Source organism: Thalia democratica, chromosome 1, assembly GCF_965202585.1.
Source record: "Thalia democratica chromosome 1, ktThaDemo2.hap1.1, whole genome shotgun sequence".
Classification (NCBI taxonomy): Eukaryota; Metazoa; Chordata; class Thaliacea; order Salpida; family Salpidae; genus Thalia; species Thalia democratica.
Window position 1 is genome coordinate 62658883 of NC_139165.1, and position 23423 is coordinate 62682305.

The 23423-nt window shown below is 24.6% G+C and overlaps 2 protein-coding genes and 1 pseudogene across 4 annotated transcripts; all 3 read left to right on the top strand.

Annotated features, from left to right (window-relative positions):
* Positions 1–747: 747 nt before the first annotated feature.
* On the top strand, positions 748–9112 carry LOC145829902 (signal peptide peptidase-like). The gene is made up of 11 exons (XM_082937778.1): positions 748–1010; positions 2183–2272; positions 3102–3184; positions 5054–5139; positions 5417–5502; positions 5659–5758; positions 5839–5922; positions 6828–6914; positions 7230–7266; positions 7614–7802; positions 8729–9112. Exons 1-11 carry the CDS (start codon positions 801–803, stop codon positions 8790–8792), a joined length of 1116 nt encoding a protein of 371 aa, XP_082793904.1. The 5' UTR covers positions 748–800; the 3' UTR covers positions 8793–9112.
* A 3046-nt stretch (positions 9113–12158) lies between these two features.
* On the top strand, positions 12159–16480 carry LOC145833805 (calumenin pseudogene; annotated as a pseudogene). Of its 2 annotated transcripts, XR_014369764.1 has the most exons (2): positions 12159–12298; positions 15116–16480. The product of XR_014369764.1 is annotated as a calumenin pseudogene, transcript variant X2 (transcript). The 2 variants fall into 2 exon arrangements; XR_014369763.1 differs by lacking the exon at positions 12159–12298 and having other exon boundaries at positions 14835–16480.
* A 911-nt stretch (positions 16481–17391) lies between these two features.
* Positions 17392–23337, top strand: LOC145833820 (calumenin-A-like). The gene is made up of 8 exons (XM_082941016.1): positions 17392–17562; positions 18020–18165; positions 18433–18567; positions 18651–18723; positions 18905–19023; positions 19758–19858; positions 20988–21093; positions 22792–23337. The coding sequence occupies exons 1-8, from the start codon at positions 17424–17426 to the stop codon at positions 22909–22911; spliced, it is 939 nt and encodes a 312-aa protein (XP_082797142.1). The 5' UTR covers positions 17392–17423; the 3' UTR covers positions 22912–23337.
* The last annotated feature ends 86 nt before the right edge of the window (positions 23338–23423 follow it).

Consider the following 23423-nt stretch of genomic DNA (forward strand, 5'->3'; position numbering starts at 1 on the left):
TCCTGTTTTGACTGGTTTCCTGGAGCCTGTCCGACCTCATAAAAACAGCATATTTAAGTATACTGAATGTGTAAAAGTTCTTGTTAAACAAAGGTTTTAGAGTATAACATTTTTGTTTACTTTTATTTTATGGGGTTGGACAAGCTCCAGGAAACCAATCAAAACACGCCCCTGGTTTAAGCCATATGTAATAAAAAATTCTATAAGTCTAAAAGTCAAACTTTGTATAAATAAAGGATTTAAATAAATATTAAATAAAGTATGACCCTATTTTGTTATGCAGGAAAAAAATATTGATGAATCTGCTTTAAGGCTCAGGTTCATACTTGTTAAAACGAATTGCTTTAATTACGTGAAAACTTAATATAAGACATAGAAAATATTATACGCCTTAGTACTTAATTGGTATAACAATCAATGTTATTTTGAAAACTCTGTTCAGACTTTAAAACTTGCAGTAATACCTGAAAAAAAAAAGAACTATTACTTTTAATTCTTAAGCTTCCATTTTATTATAAGTTTGTTGTAACACTTTGTTTTAATTATTTGTCAAAATAAAAATGTTGATTTCGTGGTATTGTATATTTTGAACGAGTTAGGCCTTGCTAACCAGTGTTTCTAGCAATATAATACCAGGAATATACTATTAGTATATTCTTGGTACTATAGTTTTACTTTAGGGGTTTACCCACTAGGACGTGTCTTAAATAAAAATTGAACACGAATGACAATAAAAGAGATATTGTATAAAACAAATTAAAAGAATAGTCTTTACAGCTGCACAAAAGTCAAAAGCAATTATGGCTGATGTTGAAACCACTAAAGGAATAGCTGATTCTGTAAAAGATGCAGTAGTAGATGTACTCAATGATACATTTGGAAAAACTGAGCAAGCTAAAAGGGAACCTCAAAATCCAGTTGATCAGTGTATTGCTTTAGGTGTACTTGTTATATTAGCAATTATTCCAATAATTGTTGGTTCATGGAGAGCTGCTTCTAATAAAAACAAGGTTTGCAAAGTTCTGTCAAAATTTTATTAAAACCAAACTGACTTTCTATAAGTTTGTATATAATGATTTGTCTATGTTTCACTAGTTTATAGTAAGTTTTTTTAAATACTTTACCACTAGCGATTTTTGTTACTTCTGAAAAAAGAAAAGTTTTATTTATGATTTATTGTAATTTAAAGTATTACTAATAATTGGTCTTTACAAAAAATACATTTACAAAAAGCATTAAATTTCAGTTTTTTTTCTAGACTGTTATTGCCATAAGACTTACTTTAAAAGAAAAATAATTTACTCCAAAGCCCCTTAACCTAATTTTGTTTTAAAAACAGCAACTTACTAATGATTATTTATATATAAATAAATGTGTTGTGAAAAATAGTTCTAAACTCTAAGTGTATACTAGTAATCACACACTCAGGATATTAGAGCTAACTTAAAAAGTTTGAAATTTTTTAAACCTCTGGATGACTCAGGCTAGTTGAAAATGTTTTTTAAACCCCAGATTGTTTACATCACTTAATTTTTTTTTATAATACTCAAGATAGTTTTAAGATTTCTCAAAATCTCAGACCAGTTTTTCTGTCGGAAAGATTTAAAAAAAAAAATATTTATAAAAAAGATAAACAAAAAAGCATTTTTTTTGTCATAAAGTTTTTATTTAAAAAAAGTTTTGTTCAGACAGAATTTTCTAAATATTGTAAGGAACATTTCCTGAAAGTTTGAGATAGTTATCTCAAAAAATGTAGGAGGAGATAGATTTTTAGTGCTAGTTTTTTGTCGTTTTAGTTTGCGCCTCCCATAAGAAACTTATTGTAGTCTCCAACTTTGACCGGCTATGTCTCAAAAAAAATTTGAGTCTAAAAAATCTGTATAAAGCAACTTTTAGCTTAGTTAAAACTCAATAAATTAAGACTAAATTTTCAAAAAGGTTATCCACCCCCTTATGCTCTTAATTTTTAAACTGATATATTATTTAAATTTTCAAACAAAAAAATAAGTTAGAACTTGGTCTATTAAGAAATTTTTTTATTCTTAACACTAAATATTTCTGTCTACATATATAAATTGAAATGTTAATTACTGTTTAAAAAAGACTCTATAACAGTTTACATAAAATAGATATTTGATATATCAATGAACTTAATTTAATAAATAAAAATGATATGTCTTAGGAAAAAAGTGAAGTTATTTCATCTAAAGATGCCATGCAGTTTCCATTGATGGCAAGTGTTGCTCTATTCTCATTATTCATTGTTTTTAAAGTAAGTTTTTACTAATTTATATAATTTTGGATATGCAAAAAAAACAAGTTTTATTTACATATATTTATGGTTAAGGCTTTGAAAAAGCTAGGCTGGATATTTATTAAATGAAGTATTTGATAATGAGAATTATTTAAACTTTAAATAGAGTCATGTCATTATTTACTTTTTGATACATGAACATAACCAAAATGTTTCATTATTTTTAAAGAATATAATTTAAGGTAATGTTTTGTAAATTGATTTTTTTAGCTTTCTTTATATAAATAATTTATGTAAATACAAAAACAAATTTTGACTTTGAACGGTTGTTTTAGAGCTTTAGTACTTTTTCAGCAAGTTTTATCTAATTAGAGTATATATGTATACTTATTTTTATTAAAAAACAAACAGTTTTAAGTTTGCCGACAATTGTTTCAAAATTTATTAGTATACTATCAAAAGAAATAAGTTTATATTGGCAAAATTATAAAAGTTTACATAAATAGAATTATAATGAATTTAATAATATGTTTTTAGTCTATTTTTATAACCATTTTTGTACAAGTAATTGTATTTTTTGCATTGTTTGTACTTTTTCTTTGTTTTTTATTTTCAGGGTTGTATTCTATATTTTCTTTTATTTAGATCTAATTCTTTTTTGGTTTATTTGACTTCGTATTCTTTTAAGCTACATAAGTAACACATAGTTGTTAGGTGTTGTTTAATCTCTACCAAGTATCCCCCATTTTAATTTATAGTCTTTTTTTGTGTTTTTTAATTCCCATATATAATTTTAGGTTTCATTTGCTTTGTTAATTGAAACTTATCTGAATAATATTTTTTTCAGATTTTTCCAAAAGAATATTTGAATTGGTTGCTTGCAATATATTTCTGTGTACTTGGGACATGGGCTATGTTTGAAGTTGCAGGGTTAGTTTACTTGCAATAGTATTTCGGTTTTAAATTTATTTAAAGTGTTTTCTTGTTTGTATGTTTTTAGTATTAAATACGCTTATATTGTATTTTACTTGGAAAAAAAAAATTATGCAAGCCTAAGCTGTAACTTTTGTTTATTTATAACTGTTCACTTTTCTTAATATCTAAAATATATTTAATCCATTTTTGATATATTGAGATGTACTAAAGTATATTTTTTTAGTTTTTGAAATGATTAACACATAAACCAAATAAAATACATTTTTTCATAATTTTATCTAGTTTTCAATTCTTTCTTTATATATTATTCAATTTTTTTAAACGCTGTTTAGAAAGGAAAGTGTTTGACTATTATGACCAAAATCTAAATTAAATCAATGTGTGAGTATCACCCTTATTTACCTTAACTGATGTAGCTTTTTAAATAATTTACAAAAAATTATATCATGTAGCACTTTTGTAACTTTAAATATAAATTATCTTAAACATTTTTTTCTAAAAGTTTAATATAAACAGGGTTGCCAAAAAACTTGAAAACCTGGAATTTGACAATTTAGGCTGAAAACCTGGAATTTGAGAAATTTTGAATAAAAAACCTGGAATTTAGAACAAAAATCACTATAAAACCTGGAATTAAAAAAAAAATTACATGCTAAGCAGAAAATTGATTTAACACAAAAAACCTACCGTATAGATAAAAAATTTTGTCATCATCTAAATTTTTTTTATTAAAAAACACATTTGAGGTAGCTTTACAGTATATTTTTAATATTTTTATACTTTTTAACACAATTATTTACCTTAAACTAAACATAGACCTAAGAATGTGTACTTTTAAAAGCCTGGAGGAAATTTTGAAAACCTGGAAAAAATTTGCCAAAAAAAATTAGCAACCCTGATATAAAATTTTGATAATAAAAAGAATACTTTCTACTAAAATTATTCAATAAAAACTTAAAAGATAAGTCTATAGAGTGTTATGGAGAACACTTTGCCTTAACTGTCTAAAAAATAAAAATAAAAACTTAGTTTTAACAGGGTTGCTAAAAAATATTTAATTCTGAAAAAATCTTTAATTTGAGAAATTATGGAAAAATCTAAAATACCTGAAATACCTGGAAAAAACCCTGGAGTTTTAAGCATTTTTTATATGTTAAGTAGTCAAATTTATATTTGACGCTAAATGCTATCATTAGTTTTTTTTTTGATATCATTAAATTATTTTTATAATTAGAAAACACATTTAAGACAATTTTTAAACTTAATTTATACTGAAATTAGACTCAAAAACTTATACTTTCGAAAACCTATAAGACATTCAGAAAACATGTAAAAAAAATTTCAAAAACTTTAGACAACCCTGTTTTAAGCACTTGCAGAAAATGGTTTTATAATTTTTCTAAAATCTGTCAAATATAGTCATTTTGTTAGGGTGTACAGTACACATTTATCTTCTTCTTAAAGTACATTAGTCTCTGAAAGTTTGTTAGAGTAACGACAAAAAACGTGCAAGGAATATACTTTTCAACTATTGTTTTTAAAAGATTTCAAATACTTTTTTAATATATGAAAAAATCACTGAAATAGTTTTTTAATGGTCTTTCTTTAACTATTGCAATGATTTTCTATTTTAAAATAACATCATAATTTGATTTAACCAAAAGCCTTTAATTACTTAGCACCAACAGGCATAACTTTTGTTGTAGACAGAATTTTAAAATTTGTTTGAAGCTCTAAATGCGCTAGAATCTTAGCAATCTGAGATCAAATTTTTGAAGAAAATTTATACCAGTTTTTTTTCTAGAAAATGTGTTTGAATTTAAACTTTTGTTTTCACTTTTGATATAGTTTGCAAATTTTTAGATCATACTCGAACAAATTATTCAAAAGTGTGCCGAATAGAGAATACTGTTTGACACTTACAGAAAAGAATGGAGAAAAAACAGAAAGTTAGTTGTATTCATACTTTTATAAAAATTTTCTAATTAAATTTAAAATTATGGGCAGATTTTATTTTACTAGTAATGTAAAACTGTTTCGAATGCTATCAAAATACTATTTTTAAAAAGTTTTTGTCTGAAATTTTCTCTGTAGTATAGTAACTTTGAATATAGTCTAGATTTAGTAAAATAAAATAAGAAAGAAAAACTCAACTGTTTATGAAACTAAGATATATTTTTCTAGTAAACTTGACGTACATATTTTTAATAAATTGTTGGTCACCAGATCTGGTGGAGAGCAAGATTGACATCCATTCAATTTGTTCACTTGTACTTTACGCTGCTGCTGGTATTTGGTACTTCTATTCGAAAGTTTGTTTTTTTGTATATATAATTTTTAATTTAAAAAAAAAAGCATTGTTTACTTATTAATGTTATAGCTAAATCAGAAAGTACAGATTGGCTGTTAGAAATGCACTAATTTTTAACTTTTACATTTATTTAACTATCAAAATTAAAAAAAAACAGCACTGGATTGCAAACAATATGATCGGATTGGCTTTTTCAATTAATGCAATTCAACTTCTCAAGCTGAACAGTGTCGTAACTGGAGCTATTTTACTCGCTGGTTTTTTTTAATTGTTGTTTGTAATTATGTTCACGCATGTTTTAATATCTGTATTTTGATAATAAGTTGAAAATTTTCAGGATTGTTCATCTATGATATTTTTTGGGTGTTTGGAACCAATGTCATGGTTACAGTTGCGAAAAACTTCAATGCACCTATCAAAAGTTAGCTTTTATTTTTTATTGCATTATATATCATTTTTGAATTGATAAAATGAAACACTACCGTTAAGTACAGTTATGTTACATTTAATATCTTTATTAAACGTTTGATTTATTTAGTTAGTTTTTATAGTTTATTTTATTAAATTTCTTTAAAAAAATATAGTAGTTATTTAATTTTAGAATTGATAAACATTAAATACTGAAGACAAAAAAATTGTTGTCAATGTTTTATCATCTGTTAGCATAATAGAACATAAAAGTATTTTTTGTGACATTAAATAACACAATTTTGCTATATAATTATTCTTTCAAGAATTTATTATGCACACGAAGTTTCGAAACCTAACTAAAATTTAAACTTTACCATAAATTCAACCTTAAAATTGAAATTTAGTTTGTTTTGTTTTTAAATAAAAAACTTTTTTATTTAAGAAGTCAAATACTGTTTTCCATGACTGTTACATATCTTTTTTGATTTTTTTATTTAAGCACTGACGAGGTCTTTGACCAAAACTTATTTGCATAATAAAGTAAGTCTTTAAAGACCAAATATATTATTTCTCATCTAGTAGTTGAGATCTCTTTATTTATTTTCTAAAAATCAAGACATGTGATAACTTTGTTATTGTTTATTTGTTGTTTTTTAGTTTTTAGAGAATAGTTTTAAATATATAACTTATTCAATCTAATAATATAATGACGTGCTATATATGTAAAACTACGTTTTAATAATATTTATGTTTCTATGAATTCAATTTTTCACTTATGTTCTATTTGAGAAATTTAAAGTATTACTATTAAAGATTTGAAATTAAGCTTTCTGAAAAGCTTTAAACAATTATATTATAATTACATATCTTTTAAATATGAAGAAAATTGATAATTGATTTTAAATAACACTTCAGTTGTATTTCCCAACGCCTTCCTTGAAACTGGTTTATATAACAGCGAAAATTGTGCAATGCTTGGTCTCGGAGATATCGTTCTACCAGGTTATTCATGTTATTTATGTTAAGATTTTTTTCTCCTCATTAGTTATGAACTTGAAATTAAAATGAAGCTACAAGCTGTTTTTAAAATGAATAAAGATTCAATTTAGTTTTTTGAAACTGGTTTCGCAAGTATAGTGTTGTTATTAAATTCTTTTTATTAAAGTAAAAAATTACTTTACATTTCATAAAGTTTATCTTTCATTTGGAGTTTTGTTATTCTAAAAATATATAAAACATCATCATCTAAAAAAAAAATAATAATATTCTTTATATTTTGATGTGATACACTAGATTCTAACATTTTACAATTTTCAGGAATCTTCATCGCCTTGTTATTGAGATTTGATTTGAGGTTAGCCTTTAATTAATAACTCTGGGTTGTGTATAACTTTTTGTTGGGAATAAAATTTTTCTAGAAAGAAAATATTAAGTTTACATATATAGGTTTTTTTTAATTACTATTGTTTTAATTGAAAGTGCGTATACCGCTAAAAAACCTTTTTTAAAGGCTACCTTTAAATTTTCAATAAGAATTAAACTAATTAACATGAAATTTGTCAAAGTTTGTTTTAAAATTTGATTCAATTTTTGTTGACCATACCTACTACCTTTTCTAATGGTATTTTTATAAATTTTTACTGATTTACTGATAGTTATTTACTTATAAAAGTTATTAATTAAAAATTTAACAATGAACAGTATCTCGAAAGATAAGAGAACATATTTTCATTGTGGAATATTTGCCTACCTGGTCGGTCTACTAACCACCATGTTCGTCATGGTCGTCTTCAAACACGCACAGCCCGCTCTTCTCTATCTAGTGCCCACGTGTGTCGGATTTCCATTAGCGCTTGCTTGGTTCAAGGGAGAGTTAGCTGCTATGCTCAAGTATGTAATCGTTTCATATATTCATTAGATTATTGTTAAAAGCTACGTTTTTTCTAATTGTCATCCAGTTATTTGTTAATATTTCTATTTATCGAACTTAAAGGTGTATTAATAATTCGGACAGTCAATATATTAGGTTTTATAATTATATGATTTTTTGAATATAGTAAAACTCGTATAAAGTTAATTTCCTGTTGAAATAAAAGTGTGTATGTATCGATGTCTCGAATAACCGAAAGATCTGCAACTATATTATTTCATGTTAAATATAGATTATAGTTAATATTAAGATTAAACATATAAACGTAAATGAGAGTCTAAACTTATGACAATAGATTTAATACAAATATTAAAGCTTAGTAAAAGAAGCTATTAGATACCAATCACAAGGCAACACATTAAAGCTGTTGAGCTTTTAGATAGACATGTTTTAGACGATTAAGTGCTTTTTTGCACCAAAGTCTAAGAAATTTTTTCTTGTTTCACTAAACAGTTCATACCATTAAGGTATTTAAATATTTATATGTTTTTAAACAAGTTACATCAAGGTTTACTTACAGTTTTTTATTAAGAATAAGTTCCAAAAACCCAAACATTTTACAGATAACGTGATTAAATTTTGATAAGTAAATATCTTGTTCAAGGTATTTTAGGATATTTACAATATTTATAAAACTTATTTATCTTAGATGTCATCGTTTATGCTGTAGGAAATATAAATTATATTTGTTCATGTTCTTCGTCTTTTAACTTTGAGTTACAGAAAAATTAATTTAGGATATATGTGTACTGTATGGTATACATATATACTTGATAAAAAACTAGTATAAATATTTTTTTAATTAGAGTTAAAAATTTTTAATCTAAATATATACTTTATTTATCAACGATTTTATTGGTTGGTAAAATTATAATTTAAATCTTAGATTCAACGAGGACTCCGAGGAAAATGAAGAAAGTTGCAAAAAAGAAAATAAAAAAGACGAATGAAACATTCCTAATACACAATAACTTTTTAGTTTGTACAAGTACATTTTAACTTGAAATCATTTTGAGTTTTTCCAGTCGTTTTTTATAGTTCTTGAGTGTTTTTTTTTACTAATTTTATTATAAATTTAACTCTTTCGGTGTCTAAGTTTACATTATGTGAAAAACAAACTGTTGTAAAAGTAATGGCTATGACTTTTGTTTTTAGGTGTTGTTTTGAGTAACGCTTCTAGGAAATATTATATTCAGATTATTCGCGGAAATTTGTACTTATTGACGTGCTGTTTTTGATGTGCAGTTTTTAATAAACAGAGATCAACATATTAGCGTTTGATTGAGTTTTTCCTTAAAATCGTCTTAACTTTGAAATTTATATAATTGAAAATGATTTTAATGGAAGACTACGAGTTTTGAAAATTATTCACATAAATCTTTAATGTAGTGTTATATTTTGAAGAATGAATAACAAAAATTATTTGATAAACTTACAAATGTTTTTTTTAAGTGTTGAATAATTTATAGAACAGTTAAATACTACATATTTTGAAAAACTTTGTATACTATTTGTCTAGATCACCTGTTTTCACAGTGAGCACTCTATTGTGCATAAGTGTTATTTTAATGTGCACAGAAAAGTTACTAAGGTGAATAAATACATTTTAACTACGTTTGGTTTAGTCATTTGTATATTAAGACAAACGAAACAAAAAAAAATTTAATGGTAGTTTATATTTTTTATTGTAATGTGCACACCGCACAGAAAATATTTTCAAGCAATTTACTTAGCAAAGCTTCTGTAGCGGTTGGTCGTTTAGATTAACCACTAGGTTTAGATTAATCTTCAAATGTAACTCATATTTTTATAAAAACCGTAAAATATTTTTATACCATGTTTGGTGAGGAATCTTGAACTAGTTTACAACTTACCAAAAAAAAATGCTAAATATCTTGTCAGACCAACAGACAAAGTATACAAAATTAGATCTCGCTATCAATTTTGTAACTTGCTGAAAAGAACATCGTTGATATTTTAAAACACTAAGTTAATAAAACGAAAGCACCAAACATGTTTAGATTTGGTGTATAGATTAAATTAGCTACATAGCAAGGTATCCCTATGCGACCTATTTAATCTGTCAATAAGTCCCCACAGCATAAGTTGGCTAAATGTCTTAACTTGATTTTAGATCCTGTTCTAAATTATATATCATTAAAAAAACATAGCAAAAGATTTATTTGTGGTAGTGGATAAAAATAGACAACTAAGTTAGATATAATTTTCTTTTCATCTTTTGATGTTCACATTTTTTTTGATCAAAGCTGTTTAAATTAGTTTTTATTTGTTATATACTTTTAAAAAACCGAACATTAAGAAATAAATATAATCTTATTAAGCTACTTGAAATAGCCACGAGTGATAATCAGATGCTTCGAAATCTTCTATGTCAGGTATATGGAAAATTGTCTTATAGGTTCGAGTAATGGAAGTAATGTCTTTTAAGGAAGGAAAAACTCTGACTAAAAAGACAAAAAATAACAAAACGCTGGAATTTTTAGATTTTCTTGTAGTCATGTATGGTAAATAGTTTCTTTCGACTTTATACAGTATTATAGTTTTGTAGCTAAAAAAATTGATAAAAAGTCTAAATAAAAGAGCAAAAAAATATGTTTTCTACAAATACTATAAAAAAAGTAAAAAAAATAGAAGAAACCTTCAAAAATTAGTTGTTGTTCAAAAGATTTGACTAACAAAGAAATAAAGCCATATAGTTAACAAATATACAGACCTAAAGTTTACTTAATTACGATAAGTTTTATAATTACTATATAGGTAACTTATGACTTAGTTTTGAAACGAACATTTAATAAGTTACTGAAGCGTCGTACAATGCAGTCATTCTTGTGATCGTTTTGTCTTATACTTTGTTCTAAAACCAAACATGAAGAAATCGATTTATATTTTTGATGAAAGTTCAGAGCAGTGCGTGTTTAGACTTTATCTTAGTTAGAATAACACAACTTTTAATGTTTTATTACTTTCTGTAGTAGCTGTAAACAAAACACTTTCAAACTTATGATAATTATCTCTACTTGTGTTTTAAAATTAGTTTTTTATAAAGTAAGCAAAATAATGTTTTTTTTAAACAATACTATATTATTTTTAATTTTTACTCATAAAAATGTTTTTAGTTGAATTTCTCTTAACTTTTTTTGAATATTTTATTGAATAAAATTGTTGAAAAAGATAGTTTTAGTCATAGTGTCTTCAACTGTTACAGATAATATTATAGATAATTTACTCTGTAAAAAATAGCTTTTGAATTAAGAAATTACGATTAAAACTGTTACAAACTTAATTAAAAAGTTAAACTTAACTTGTAAACAACTTAGACAAATATAAAGGTCCTAATGACGATTTAAAAACTCTTTGAGTTTCATGTTGCATAATCAAAAATCAATGGTCGACACATATAAATAAAAAATACTTTAGTGTCGTTTAAAATTTTCTTTAACAATTAAATATCAACTTCCTTTACATTTAATTATATATTTTTAAATATTCTAATTTGATTTGCAAAATTTGTCGCGTTACTTTTAAAAATAGAATGGTTTTAGCATTTAACTCAAGTAACTAAGTTTAGATATGTTTAAATAAAATATTGTGGTCGAGTAGTAGAAATGACATGGTCAGCTTAAAAACAAAACTATAAGAATGAAAACTTATAAAATTTCTTGTTTACTGTGTCATAGAGATAATAAAGAAGCTTTGAACAATAGTTTTTTCAACTATTTAAAATTTTTCTCTATCTTAGAATGAAATGAGTTTTTAAACTTTACTAAAAGATCTCATGTTATTAGTTTTATAATATTTGAAAATTGTTCAGTAAGAAAAACAAGACACGGTATTTAGTGAACTAGAAATATTTTGAGTAATTCTTATCAGCAGAAAACAAAATAACATATGATAATGGTATGATATTGAACGACAAATAAAAAAACACTGAAAATAGTTGGTTCTAGGACCTAGTGCACGAAGAACCCTTCGGTTCTCGAGTCACACCACGGATACATTTTAATGTCTTGTCAAAGCTTCCATATAATATACAGCTTCCAGTTCAATTAAATCAAAAATATTACTACAATATTTAGTTTTTTTGAATATTTTCCAAATTATAACTATTGTAAACGTTAAGAATTAAACAAATTTAATAACAAAATTAAAACTAACAATATTGAAACGTTTTTTTAATAACGGTTTTATATTAAATGTACTTGGGTCTGTACAACACGTCATTTTTGTTGCAGAACAGGTGAATTACTGACGTGTCTTACAAAATCTTACACCAGATAATGATTGAAAAGACAATGCATAAATGCTAGTCAAGATCAACATATTTTTCTATAAATACAAGATACTTATATGAAAGATACTTATATGAAAGATAAAAATATTACCTATAGGTCATTCTTTAATAGTATGAAAAAGTTTCAATTAAATACAATATAAAGTTAGTTTTGTAACAAATAGCTTTATACATACTTATGGACTGCAATTTTACAATTGTTAATTTTTGTTGAAAATAAAAAAATACTTTAAAGTTTAAACCTTTGATTTTTTATGCTTTTTAAGTTAAAGAGTTTAACTTTTTAGAAAATATTCCTTTAACTTAGTGTTGTAAAATTTCACAAGCTGAATTATAATATTAACTAAAAGTTCAAAAAAAAGCTTTTTCTTTTACTTATGTATATGTTTCCGCCATGGGTTTTGATTTGCAAAGTTCATCTCAGTTTTTAAAGTCCATTTGGACCTCTACGCCATCAAGCCACACTGTATTTTTATGTCAAAAAAGTATCTTAAAACTATATGTAGTTAAAAACTATTAATAACTACTGTTGAAATTATATTATATTCCATGTCTTTTTTTTAATCTTTACTTTTTGCTAAAAATTTATATTTTATAGATAAAATTAAACATATTTACCATGAACTAATAAATTTTAAATATTTAATCGCTTTTATTTTACAATGTAAAGTGATTATATTAATACAAATACCTAGCATAATGTCGCAACAATATCAAACTGAAATTAGATTTTTTAGATGTCTATTTTAACCATAATTTTAGGCTAAAAATCTATATTTAATGCTTAATATGTTTAGTCTGAAAAGATAATTTGTTTCAAACAAGCTTCATAAATGAATAAATATAATTATTCAAATAAAACACTAGAGATTAAACATTTAATCGCTTTTATTTTACAGATTTTTAGTTGATATCAAATATTGTATTGATATAATCAATTTATATTGTCAAATAATAGCAATTGAGTATTCAAAGTTTATTGTTCAAAGATAAACAAGCTTGATTTTATTATTTATGTATTTGTGAAATGTCATTTTTAGCCTAAAATTATAACTAAAATAGACCTTGAATAAAATATTACTTCAGTTTGATATTGGTGTGTCATCATGCTAGGTTAACCCAATAGTTTATACCAGTTACAATATTGTAATATACAATTGAATATTTTAGTTTTACCATGTATTTATATAGCTTATTTAAAACGAAGTATCTTATTAGATTAAAAGTATTAGGCTTGAAGTAATGATTTTTAGCCTAAAATTATAGTAAAAAAGACATCAAATATTATTTAATTCAGTTTGATATTGGTGCAACATCATCCTAGGTAATTACCAAAGGATAGTGTCATTTCATTTTGCTGAGAATTTTCTTTAGTTCATATTTCTTTTAAAATAAACCATAAAATATATTTATTAAAAAAAAAATTATGAACATTTTTTAAAACAAAACACAAAAAGAACTCCTAAATCAAACTTGTTTTTAAGCTTTCAAAGTCCTGACCACTAAATAAATTACAGCACCATACATAAACACACACACTCACTTAATATATATTAACATAGTTTTATATCCCAAGTAAAAGTATAGTTTTATTCATTTATTTTTATATATTTAATTCACACATGTCATTTTCTATTCTCCAAATTTTTTTATGTTCAATTTGTTGTTCAACTATAAATTCTTTTTTTTTTATTTCTTAAGTTCCAAGTATAACTGAAAACCTGTATTCAAATCACAGATAAACTGTGCTTTTTTACCTACTATAACTGCCCAATAGAACGGCTAGAGGTATTTACTACAGGTTTATATAACCACCTTCTTGTTTTATGTTTTACGTTTTAACTTTCATATGAAAAACAAACCTGTAATTTATAACATAGTTTAATTATTAAATATTTAAAACATCTGTATAAAATCTTTAATTTAGATACCCAACTGCTCCTTTCTAAAACAATAACTAATTAATAATTTTACTTATTGTATAATATACATGTTGTTTAAGTCCTGGTGGTTTTATGTATGGTGCTGTAATTTATTTATTAGTCAGGACTTTGAAAGCTTAAAAACAAGTTTGATTTTTGTGTATTTTTGTGCTTTGTTTAAAAATTGTTTAATTTTAATTCATTCTGCCTATTAATTGTATCTAAGTTTAATTTTGTTATAATTTAGATTTAACCATTATAAACATTCATTAAATAAAGTATACATTATACTAAGTTTCAGTGACTTTTATTGCCTTTACTATTGTTTAATTTATTAATCCAATAATTAATGTTTGTTGTTTTACTTTTTATTTACAATAGATTACATATCACTTTTTTTTAAATTTAAGTGCTCTACTATTTTTTCCAAACATAAGGAATAAATCACCTAACTTTGTGGTATAAATTAGCTAGCTAGTCCCAATTTTCATTTATATTGTGGTTTAATTATTAGATACATTTTTTTCAATAATTAGTAACCAGTAAATATTTTAGAACTAGTATTGCCTTCATTTTCATGTAAGTAGTTTATATTATGATTTGTTATCTTGATTTGTATTTTTACTTTAATTTTTTTAAATTTATACTTAATAATTACAAATATTATATAGTTTTATAACAGTTGGATTTAACATTAAGTATTTTATCTACTATTAACCTATAAAAACCTATTGCAATTACTTTTATTTGAAGTGTTTTGACTTGTTTAACACACAGATACATATGTCAGTGTAATAAAAGAAGGATACTGTATAGTTTGATATTGTTATATATTCCAGTTAACTTGTTTTGCTAGGATCTTTTGTTAACAAACGCTTGAATTTATTTTTTGAATAGTTAAATTAAATATCTTGAATGAAGGAAACAAAAAAAAATTTTTAGCATAGTACGTTTCAATACTAATTTGAAAAATGGATTTCTTAAACTTATTTTTTCTAATCATAATTATGTACTTTCCATTTATAAATGCTTGTTTTAGCTCTCAAAAACCAGGCAAGCTTCTGAATAAAGGCCTGAGTGACAAAGAACCTGGTTCTAAGGAATATGATAGGGAGTTGTTCCTTGGTAGGGATACTGCAGAGGCAATGAATGAACTACCAATTGATGACAGCCTTAAAAAACTTGCTTTGATAGCTAAAAAAATTGATACAAATAAGGATGATTATGTTGATAAAAATGAGCTAATTGCTTGGATGAATATTACTCACATAAAATTTATCAAATCTTATTCAGATAATCATTTTGATGAGGTAGATAAACATGGTGAAGGTAAATTAACTTGGAGTCAGTTTGACATAATTTCATATGGATTTTTAGATTCAAAGATGTATGAAATAGATGAACAACAAGAAATGGAGATAACAGAAACTAGAAAACGTGACGAGTTAAGGTTTAAATATGCTGATTTAGATCAAGATGGGTATGTTACCAAAGAGGAGTTTAGAGGATTTTTGTATCCTGAAGACTATGCACATACTAGACCTAATTATGCTCATGAAGTTATGAAAGATATTGATAAAAATGAAGATAATCTAGTTAGTTTTGAAGAGTATTTGACAGACATCATGAGAGAAGAAGACAAAGAAAAGCATCCAAATTGGGTTGAAGCAGAACGTGAAAAATTTAAAGAAATCAGAGATCTTGACAAAGATGGAGTCTTAGATAAAGATGAAGTTGCTAACTGGTTATTTCCTATCTGGGGTGAGCTAACTCAAGAAGCTGTCCATCTTATATATGAAGCTGACCAAAATGGAGATGGTGTGCTTGAAATAGCAGAAATTCTTAACAGTCATGATATTTTTGCTGGTTCAAAAGCTACAGAGTGGGGAGATGCACTTAGAAGTGATTTGTAATTTTTAGTTTTTACATAATTTTTTTTAAACTAAAACATATGATTTATTCAGAATAAAATAAATGTACACAGATAAAACTACAAAATTTATATACTTTAGTTTTATTAATTAATAATTTATTTTTTTACTATTTTAGCAGTTTTTGTAACAGATGAATTAAACTTAATTGTAATAAGAAACAAGTACCAAGAGTTTGCAAATTGTTTAATGTTTTATAAAGTAGAATTAAAAATTAAAGTAAATTTTTTATAAACTATATTTTTGTAATTAATAGTATAAGTTTTAAAGTTTTGGTATGTTAAACTAAAAACAAATTATTTTAAACTGAAACAAAATCTGAAACATTCATTTACTTATGGTAACATCCTCACTGTCAAAAGTACATACATAGTTAAATTTTTTGATGAAGTTTAAAAAATTCTGTTGTACATGATTTATTTTCATAAGAATTTCATTAAGTTTAAATCGAAAACGAAATTATACTGAAAAAACTGAGTATAATAATTTTTATACATAGTAATAGTTTTTAAAGTACTGATTTTATTTGTTATTACTTTTTGATTTTCAGCCTTTTATTTTAGATAAATTAAGTTGCCAAATTTAATTTTATTTCTAAAAACATAAGTACATTTAAGTAAAATAGTCTTGTTTTAAAGGTGGGCTTAAGGCTTAATTTAACAATATTAAGTAAATGTAAAAAAATCTATACATTATTTGCCTCCTGTACAAGATGTTTTTTTTAATAGTTTTTCAAAAAACTCAAGTTTACAATACAGTTTATGAAGCTTTTTTGTTTTATATGTAGCAACTTTCTGCAAGTTCTGTCATCAAGCTGATAAAACCTAAATGAAATACAGTAGGTTCAATTGTAACTTTGTATTTAAATTATACAGTTTATTTCGAAAACAAAAGTACTAATATCATTTTAATAAGCATGCTATTTACTTTCAAAAATCAAATTAACTGCATGTTCAAGTTTTGTTATAAGTTGAATTTCACTGCTTTAACTAGACAAAACATTTAACAAAATATATATAATGTGATTTAAGTTGCTTGAAATTTTTTTCTTTCAAACTGAAATCTATTTTAAAACATTAAACTATAATCTAATTTATATTAATGTAGTCAGAAGTATAATAATAAAAATGAAAATCTTTGCCTGTAGTATTTTTTAAGGAACTAGTATGTTTGGATTTATATAAACTCATAAAATTGATTTTAAGTACTTGTCAAAGTTAAGTATTAAGATGTTTAGTGTAAATTTAAGATACAAATAGATAGGAAGGCAATGTTTATAGATATTTGTCAACTTTCTGTACTAAATGTATTAAAAATATTTAGTTAACAACTTTGCAAAATTAAGAATATTTTTCTTTCTTTTATTAACACTTTCGACTCATTGCTAATATCTGGTGTTGCAGAATTTTATATAAAATGAAGTTACTACTTTTGGTACTTACATTGTATTGTACTTATGTTTATTGTGGAGTAGCCAAAAAGGGACGTGTTATTGACAATCATTTAAGTGATAAAGAGTTTGGAACTGAAGATTATGATCATGAAGCTTTTCTTGGTTAGAATGGATATTGTTTTTAAATTTTAATCTTATAATAACTAAAATATTTTTAACTTGCCAGAAAATTTATAAATTTTATGTTGAATTTTATTATTTATATATGAAGTTGTTAGACAAGTAAATATACATTAAGTATTTTCAGCTTCAAGTTATCTTATTTTTAAAAATAGTGAAATTATAATTTATTCACAAAAAGTATAACTTTTCAGTGTAAATAGAAATTAAAATCATGATATACTTTTTATAGTTTTTAAAAATAGTTAAATTTTTTATACTTAAATTTTATAAATATTTTATAGTTAAATAAAACAATTAACGAGCAAAATGATAATTTAAGTTATGTGAAATTTATTTTTTTTTATTCTTCATTTTAGTTTTTCAATATATTTGAAATGTCTTAGTGTTAAGAATAATTAAAAAAAAAAAATCATAAAACGTACATATATAATTTAAGGAAAGGAAGAAGCACAGGAGTTTGATGAACTTTCACCGGAGGAAAGTCGAAGAAGACTTAAAATAATTGCAGAGAAAATAGATTCCGATAATGATGGCCAGATAAGTGAAAGTGAATTGCAAGACTGGATTATATTTACACAACAGGTGAAAATTTCTTAAATCTTCTGTTAATGTCTATCGTTTTTGAAATTACTACTAATGTAAGAAAGTTAAAACTCTAACTTAAAAATTAAGTAATCTTTATATGATTTTGAAGTGAAAAATAAATTTATTTTCATATGTTGAATATATAAATTTAATTCATACTCCTTGTAGAGTTGCTATTTAATCTGGCTACTTAGTTAAATATTGATAACTTTAAGAATAAAATCATTTAGTTTATATTTTAATTTATCATGTGTTTAATAACAGAGATACATACGAGAAGATTCTGATAAGAACTTTGCACAACACGACACAGACAAAGATGGAATTATAACCTGGAAAGAGTATAAAGACATGACATATGGATTTCTTGACGATCACAACCTCGAAGATGATGAACAAGTTAGTTTCTTCACTCGTTAGCTCAAAACTTAAAAATTATAGAGTTTAAAAGAAAAAGTTAATAAACTCATATGTTTTTACAGGATGGAGGATTTTCATACAAGCAAATGATGGAGAGAGATGAAAGAAGATGGAAACATGCGGATCATGATAATAGTAACTTAACTTCTATACTTTTCATATAGATTTTTTTTTTAGTTTGTATTTAAAAGTTTCAGAAATCTGTTTCAGAAAATGATTATGAATTAAATTCAAACCTTCAATTGAATTAGAATAAATTAACCTAAAAGTAGTGTTTTTTAAAGTAATACAATATGTAAAAAAGTATGTTATTCAGACGGCAATATGGATGAAGAAGAATTTAGATCATTTCTTCATCCAGAAGAATATGAGCACATGAAGGAAATAGTTATACTTGAAACACTTGATGATATTGACAAAAATAAAGATGGAAAGGTTTTTTAATTTTGTGCAAATTTGTAAAGCTCTTGTTTTGAATATTTCAAATCAGCTCCAGTTGCTTTTCACCACTTTTTATCTATTTAGTTATAAGAGATCAAAGTTGGAAGTTCAGTAGGTACCTTATAACAGGAGCAAACCAAAAGGGTAAAAAGACTATTATAAATTTATCTTAGACAGTTTTCAAATTTTCTTGTTTTATCGTGTTAGATCATAAATAATTATATTGTAGGAATGATTTTTTTTTAGTAAAATATATTTAATGCTACAAAATGGTTGTTTATAATCACGGTAGGAACACTTCCTAAAAATTTGAGATCTTTAGCATAAAAAATCTAAGAGAAGGTAAATTTTTTAAATGAAATTTGTCATTTAAAAAATACCTCAACAAAGCTTTAACAAAACTGACTATATCTCAAAAGCTAGATTATTTTTTTGTAATGTTTAAAAAATATATTTTACTTCAAATTTTCAATTAATTTTTCTTCAAAAGTTAGATCCCCTATAGCCCTAAATTTATACAATTATTAATAAAAGGTTTTACCATTAACATATATTATTTAAAAGCTGATAAAGGAATTTAGGTTAAGGGAGTGTCACTTAAAAAAATAAGTTATTTATACTTTGTATGTAATGCAACAATATCATATACATTATACATATACTTGAACTATTTTACTTATTTTATTTAAAATCTTGAAAACTTACTCTTTACAAATATTTATCTCCAGGTTGATATCAAGGAGTACATTGGTGATATGTTTAATGCAGATTCTGGGGAAGAAGAGCCAGATTGGATTGAAACTGAAAAGAAACAATTTGCTGATTACAGGTTTGTATATGTGTTTAACAATTTTTTTTTACCTGTATAAAAAGTATTCAACATTATTTTTACAGAATTAACATTAGACCTTGTAAGAAAGCGATAATTATATAACATGAGGTAATTTTCACAGAATAAAAAATATTCATCAGCTTTTGAAATAACGTCAGCTATGTAAAAAGTTACATATGAAGGTAAAATTTATCATTGCTGATTTACTCAGAATTCAAAAAATATATACTGAAATCTATCTTATTCTTCATTTTATGGTCTCTTAACCTCAAACTTATAGGAAATAATCTTTGTATTAGTAGAAAAATGAATGTTAACAGGAATGTTATAATATTAATAAAAATATACAGGGTCGACGAAACACCTGGAATTTCGAACAAAATCACTGAAAAGTATTGAAAAACCTGGAATTGTAAACTATTTTTACATGTAAAATAACGAAGTTTTGACAAGATACAAAAAATCTATCATAAAGATAGTAAAATTTTTGTATCATTAAAACTTCTATACTTTTTATAGAAAAACACGTTTAAAGTAGCTTTGCAGTATCTTTTCAACCTTGCTATAATTTTTAAGCCATTTGTTCTTTTTTCTTAAGTTTAATTGTTTACAGAAATGGAGTAAAAAACGTCGTTTTTTAAAAACCTAGAAGAAATTCAGAAAACATTTGGCAACCCTGAATTTTATGCCAAAAAAATAATTTTTCTTTAATAAAAAATATTTTTACTTAAATAAAATATATTCTACAATAGAAAAGTTTATTATTTAATTAAGATTAAACTGAGAAAGTTTCAGAACGATTGCTTAAACCTGTAGGAGAAGATAGGTTTTTAATGAAACAGTTTTTTTTGCCCTATTACTTGGGTCCTTCCATAAAATACCTAATGAGCTCTCCGGCTTTGTACTATCATATCTCGAAATCTAACTTGAAATTGACAGAAAGGTAAAAAGCAACTTCTAGTTAAGTTAATGATCTTTAAAATAAGATCAACATGTAAAAAAAAGCCCTACCAACCTTATGGCCTCAAAAAAGGAAAAGTTTTTTGAACCAATTAAAAAAGTTGTTAAATTATACATCATTAGCTTTTAATTATTTCTAGTCGATTACTCAGTTTTTATCTTGCAGAGATAAAGACAAGGATGGGTTTTTAGATTTGTCAGAAGTACGACAATGGATTCTTCCAGATGATTATAATCACGCTGAGGCTGAAGCCAAACATCTTGTATATGAGGTAAGTATATATGTTTTTAAGTACTTACAGTTTATAAAATTTTCGGAGAAATTTCATATATACTGTTAAATATTTACTGTTCATTTTAAATGTTTACATTGTTTTAAAATCTTAAAACTAAAACGTATATGTTTTCCTGTTTTCAGAAATTAAGAATTAAATTAACATTACAATTCAGTAAATTTCATAAAAACTTAAAACATCTGGTTTATGGTTATAAAAACTTTTTCAGTATAAGTTTTCATTTGGTTTAGAAAAAAATTCGTTTATACTGTAATCCTAGCGTAATCTAATCTTTATATCTTTTGACGTAAACTTTGTCAAAGTTGATAGAATTATTTTAAATTATGGAAGCTATAGAAATATAAAACTAGGAAAAAAGTTTTGTGATTAAAACTAATGCTATACTTTTTTTAACAATTACTTTAAGACAAAAAAAAGATCTTATATTTAAATTTAAAAATCTATTAAGAGTAAATTTAAAAAAAGTTAAGATAGACTTTTCAATTTGGTAATTTTGCTTGTTTCAATTTGTAATTATGTGTTTAGCATAGCGAAACATCTAATTCAAATAAGTTGAAGTCATAAAAAATAGTATCATTTCAAAAGAGCTTGTTTACTTCCTATTAACTTCATACTCCATACTATACTGATAGTTATCTATAACATCTTATCTTCAAATATTTTTTAACTTATTATCTTTTAGTTATTTACAAATACAATTAAACTCAAAATCTTAAATTTTTTTTTTCAAATACATCTACAGATTAAATTTTCACCATAAAGCGAACATCCTTAAATACTTTAATATTCTTGCTCAGACTGGAATATTACATAATTATATTTTTGATCAAAATATTTTAACAATTTAGAAAGAATTCTGTCTTTGTGAAGACAATTGTAATAAAAAAACACCTTTTGTATCACTTTGGTTAAAAAGTAAATTATACAAAATTTGGTTTGATATTTAACGAAAATCGTGGTTCCTATACAATACAAATTTCAATTGTAATAATGTCATAGCCAACTTGTTGCACGTTTGTACCATTCCTTGTTACAAAATATTCCTAATAAATTTGTCAAGTTTCAAATATCTTATAAACCTTGATAACGTTAGTAATTTACAAGATATTGTTTTTATTAAAGACGCAGTTAATCTTAATGCTGTATATAACCTTCATTATTTAAAATAATTGTACTTGAAGATTCAATGATAAACTAAGTTATATTTTAAACTTATGAATTTTTTATTAGTATATAATAAAATATGCTATTATACTGGTAAACAGTGACAAATTGTTGATAGATATATATCTTTATACTTTATAACTTTTGTGTTAAACGTAGAACTTTTTTTAATCAATAGCTACGCACCTAAATATTATTTTTGTTGCTAATGTCACCCAAAAAAAATCAGCAGCATATGAGTATTTCCTTATTATTTTCACTCTGAAAATGTTAACTATTATATTAAGTATTTAATAAAAAACCAACAACCAGCTTAAAACTTTGTATAACTATGTTTTAGTATAGTTAATAAGTTATGTGGTCAACAAAGTTTTCTATTTGTGTTTAACAACTTTTTTTTCAGGTTTTTTATTAGTATAACTAACATTTCAAACAGTTTTTTGTAAACTAGTTAGCTACTGGACTTATTGAAAATGTTTAAGACGTAATAATTTATGTTGTAATTGATAGGCTGATGACAACAAGGATATGCAACTATCCATAGATGAAGTTTTGACACATTACGAGAAGTTTGTTGGAAGTCAAGCTACTGACTGGGGCGATGCATTGAGAAGACACGATGAATTTTAATTCTTGCCTTGAAACACTTGACTTTAAACATTAATTTTTTGTTTAGTTGCCCTTTGAAGATTTGGTATTTGTTTAGTTAATATTTAGTTATCATATTTTTGCAAAAACATGTTTTGCCTTAATGTATAGTACAAGCTGTCTGAACTTTGTTACACCTGCGGAAGCATTAATGATCAGTTAAAATCAATGCATTCTAACTACTAAACAATCTGTTTTCTCTCTATTGTATTTATTTCGCTTTTTTTTTAACAAACTGCAGTATAACCTTATTTAAACAATGTAGTACTTACCTGTATAATACTTTTTTTTGACACTTTGACGCACAGTTTCTTTATTAATAAATTTACCTCGTTAAAAAAAACGACAATAGTTTTTCTTTACATAAAGTTTTACTAATTTATGTAACGAAACCAGGGTTTTCCAAACTAATTAACGCCCCCTTGGCGAAATTTTAAAAGACAATCGCCTAATTTTTTAGATATCGCCCACTTACTTATCGCCGCCTTAAATTA

What these genes read in the sequence shown, in the direction of transcription:
- LOC145829902 (XM_082937778.1), top strand. Translation starts at nt 801, where the DNA reads ATGGCTGATGTTGAAACCACTAAAGGAATAGCTGATTCTGTAAAAGAT. An exon ending in TTTGGTACTTCTATTCGAAA is followed by an intron (nt 5,503 to 5,658) that starts GTTTGTTTTTTT and finishes AAAAAAAAACAG; the next exon opens with CACTGGATTGCAAACAATAT. An exon ending in CTTCAATGCACCTATCAAAA is followed by an intron (nt 5,923 to 6,827) that starts GTTAGCTTTTAT and finishes ATAACACTTCAG; the next exon opens with TTGTATTTCCCAACGCCTTC.
- LOC145833820 (XM_082941016.1), top strand. Translation starts at nt 17,424, where the DNA reads ATGAAGTTACTACTTTTGGTACTTACATTGTATTGTACTTATGTTTAT. An exon ending in TGATCATGAAGCTTTTCTTG is followed by an intron (nt 17,563 to 18,019) that starts GTTAGAATGGAT and finishes ATATAATTTAAG; the next exon opens with GAAAGGAAGAAGCACAGGAG. An exon ending in CCAAACATCTTGTATATGAG is followed by an intron (nt 21,094 to 22,791) that starts GTAAGTATATAT and finishes TGTAATTGATAG; the next exon opens with GCTGATGACAACAAGGATAT.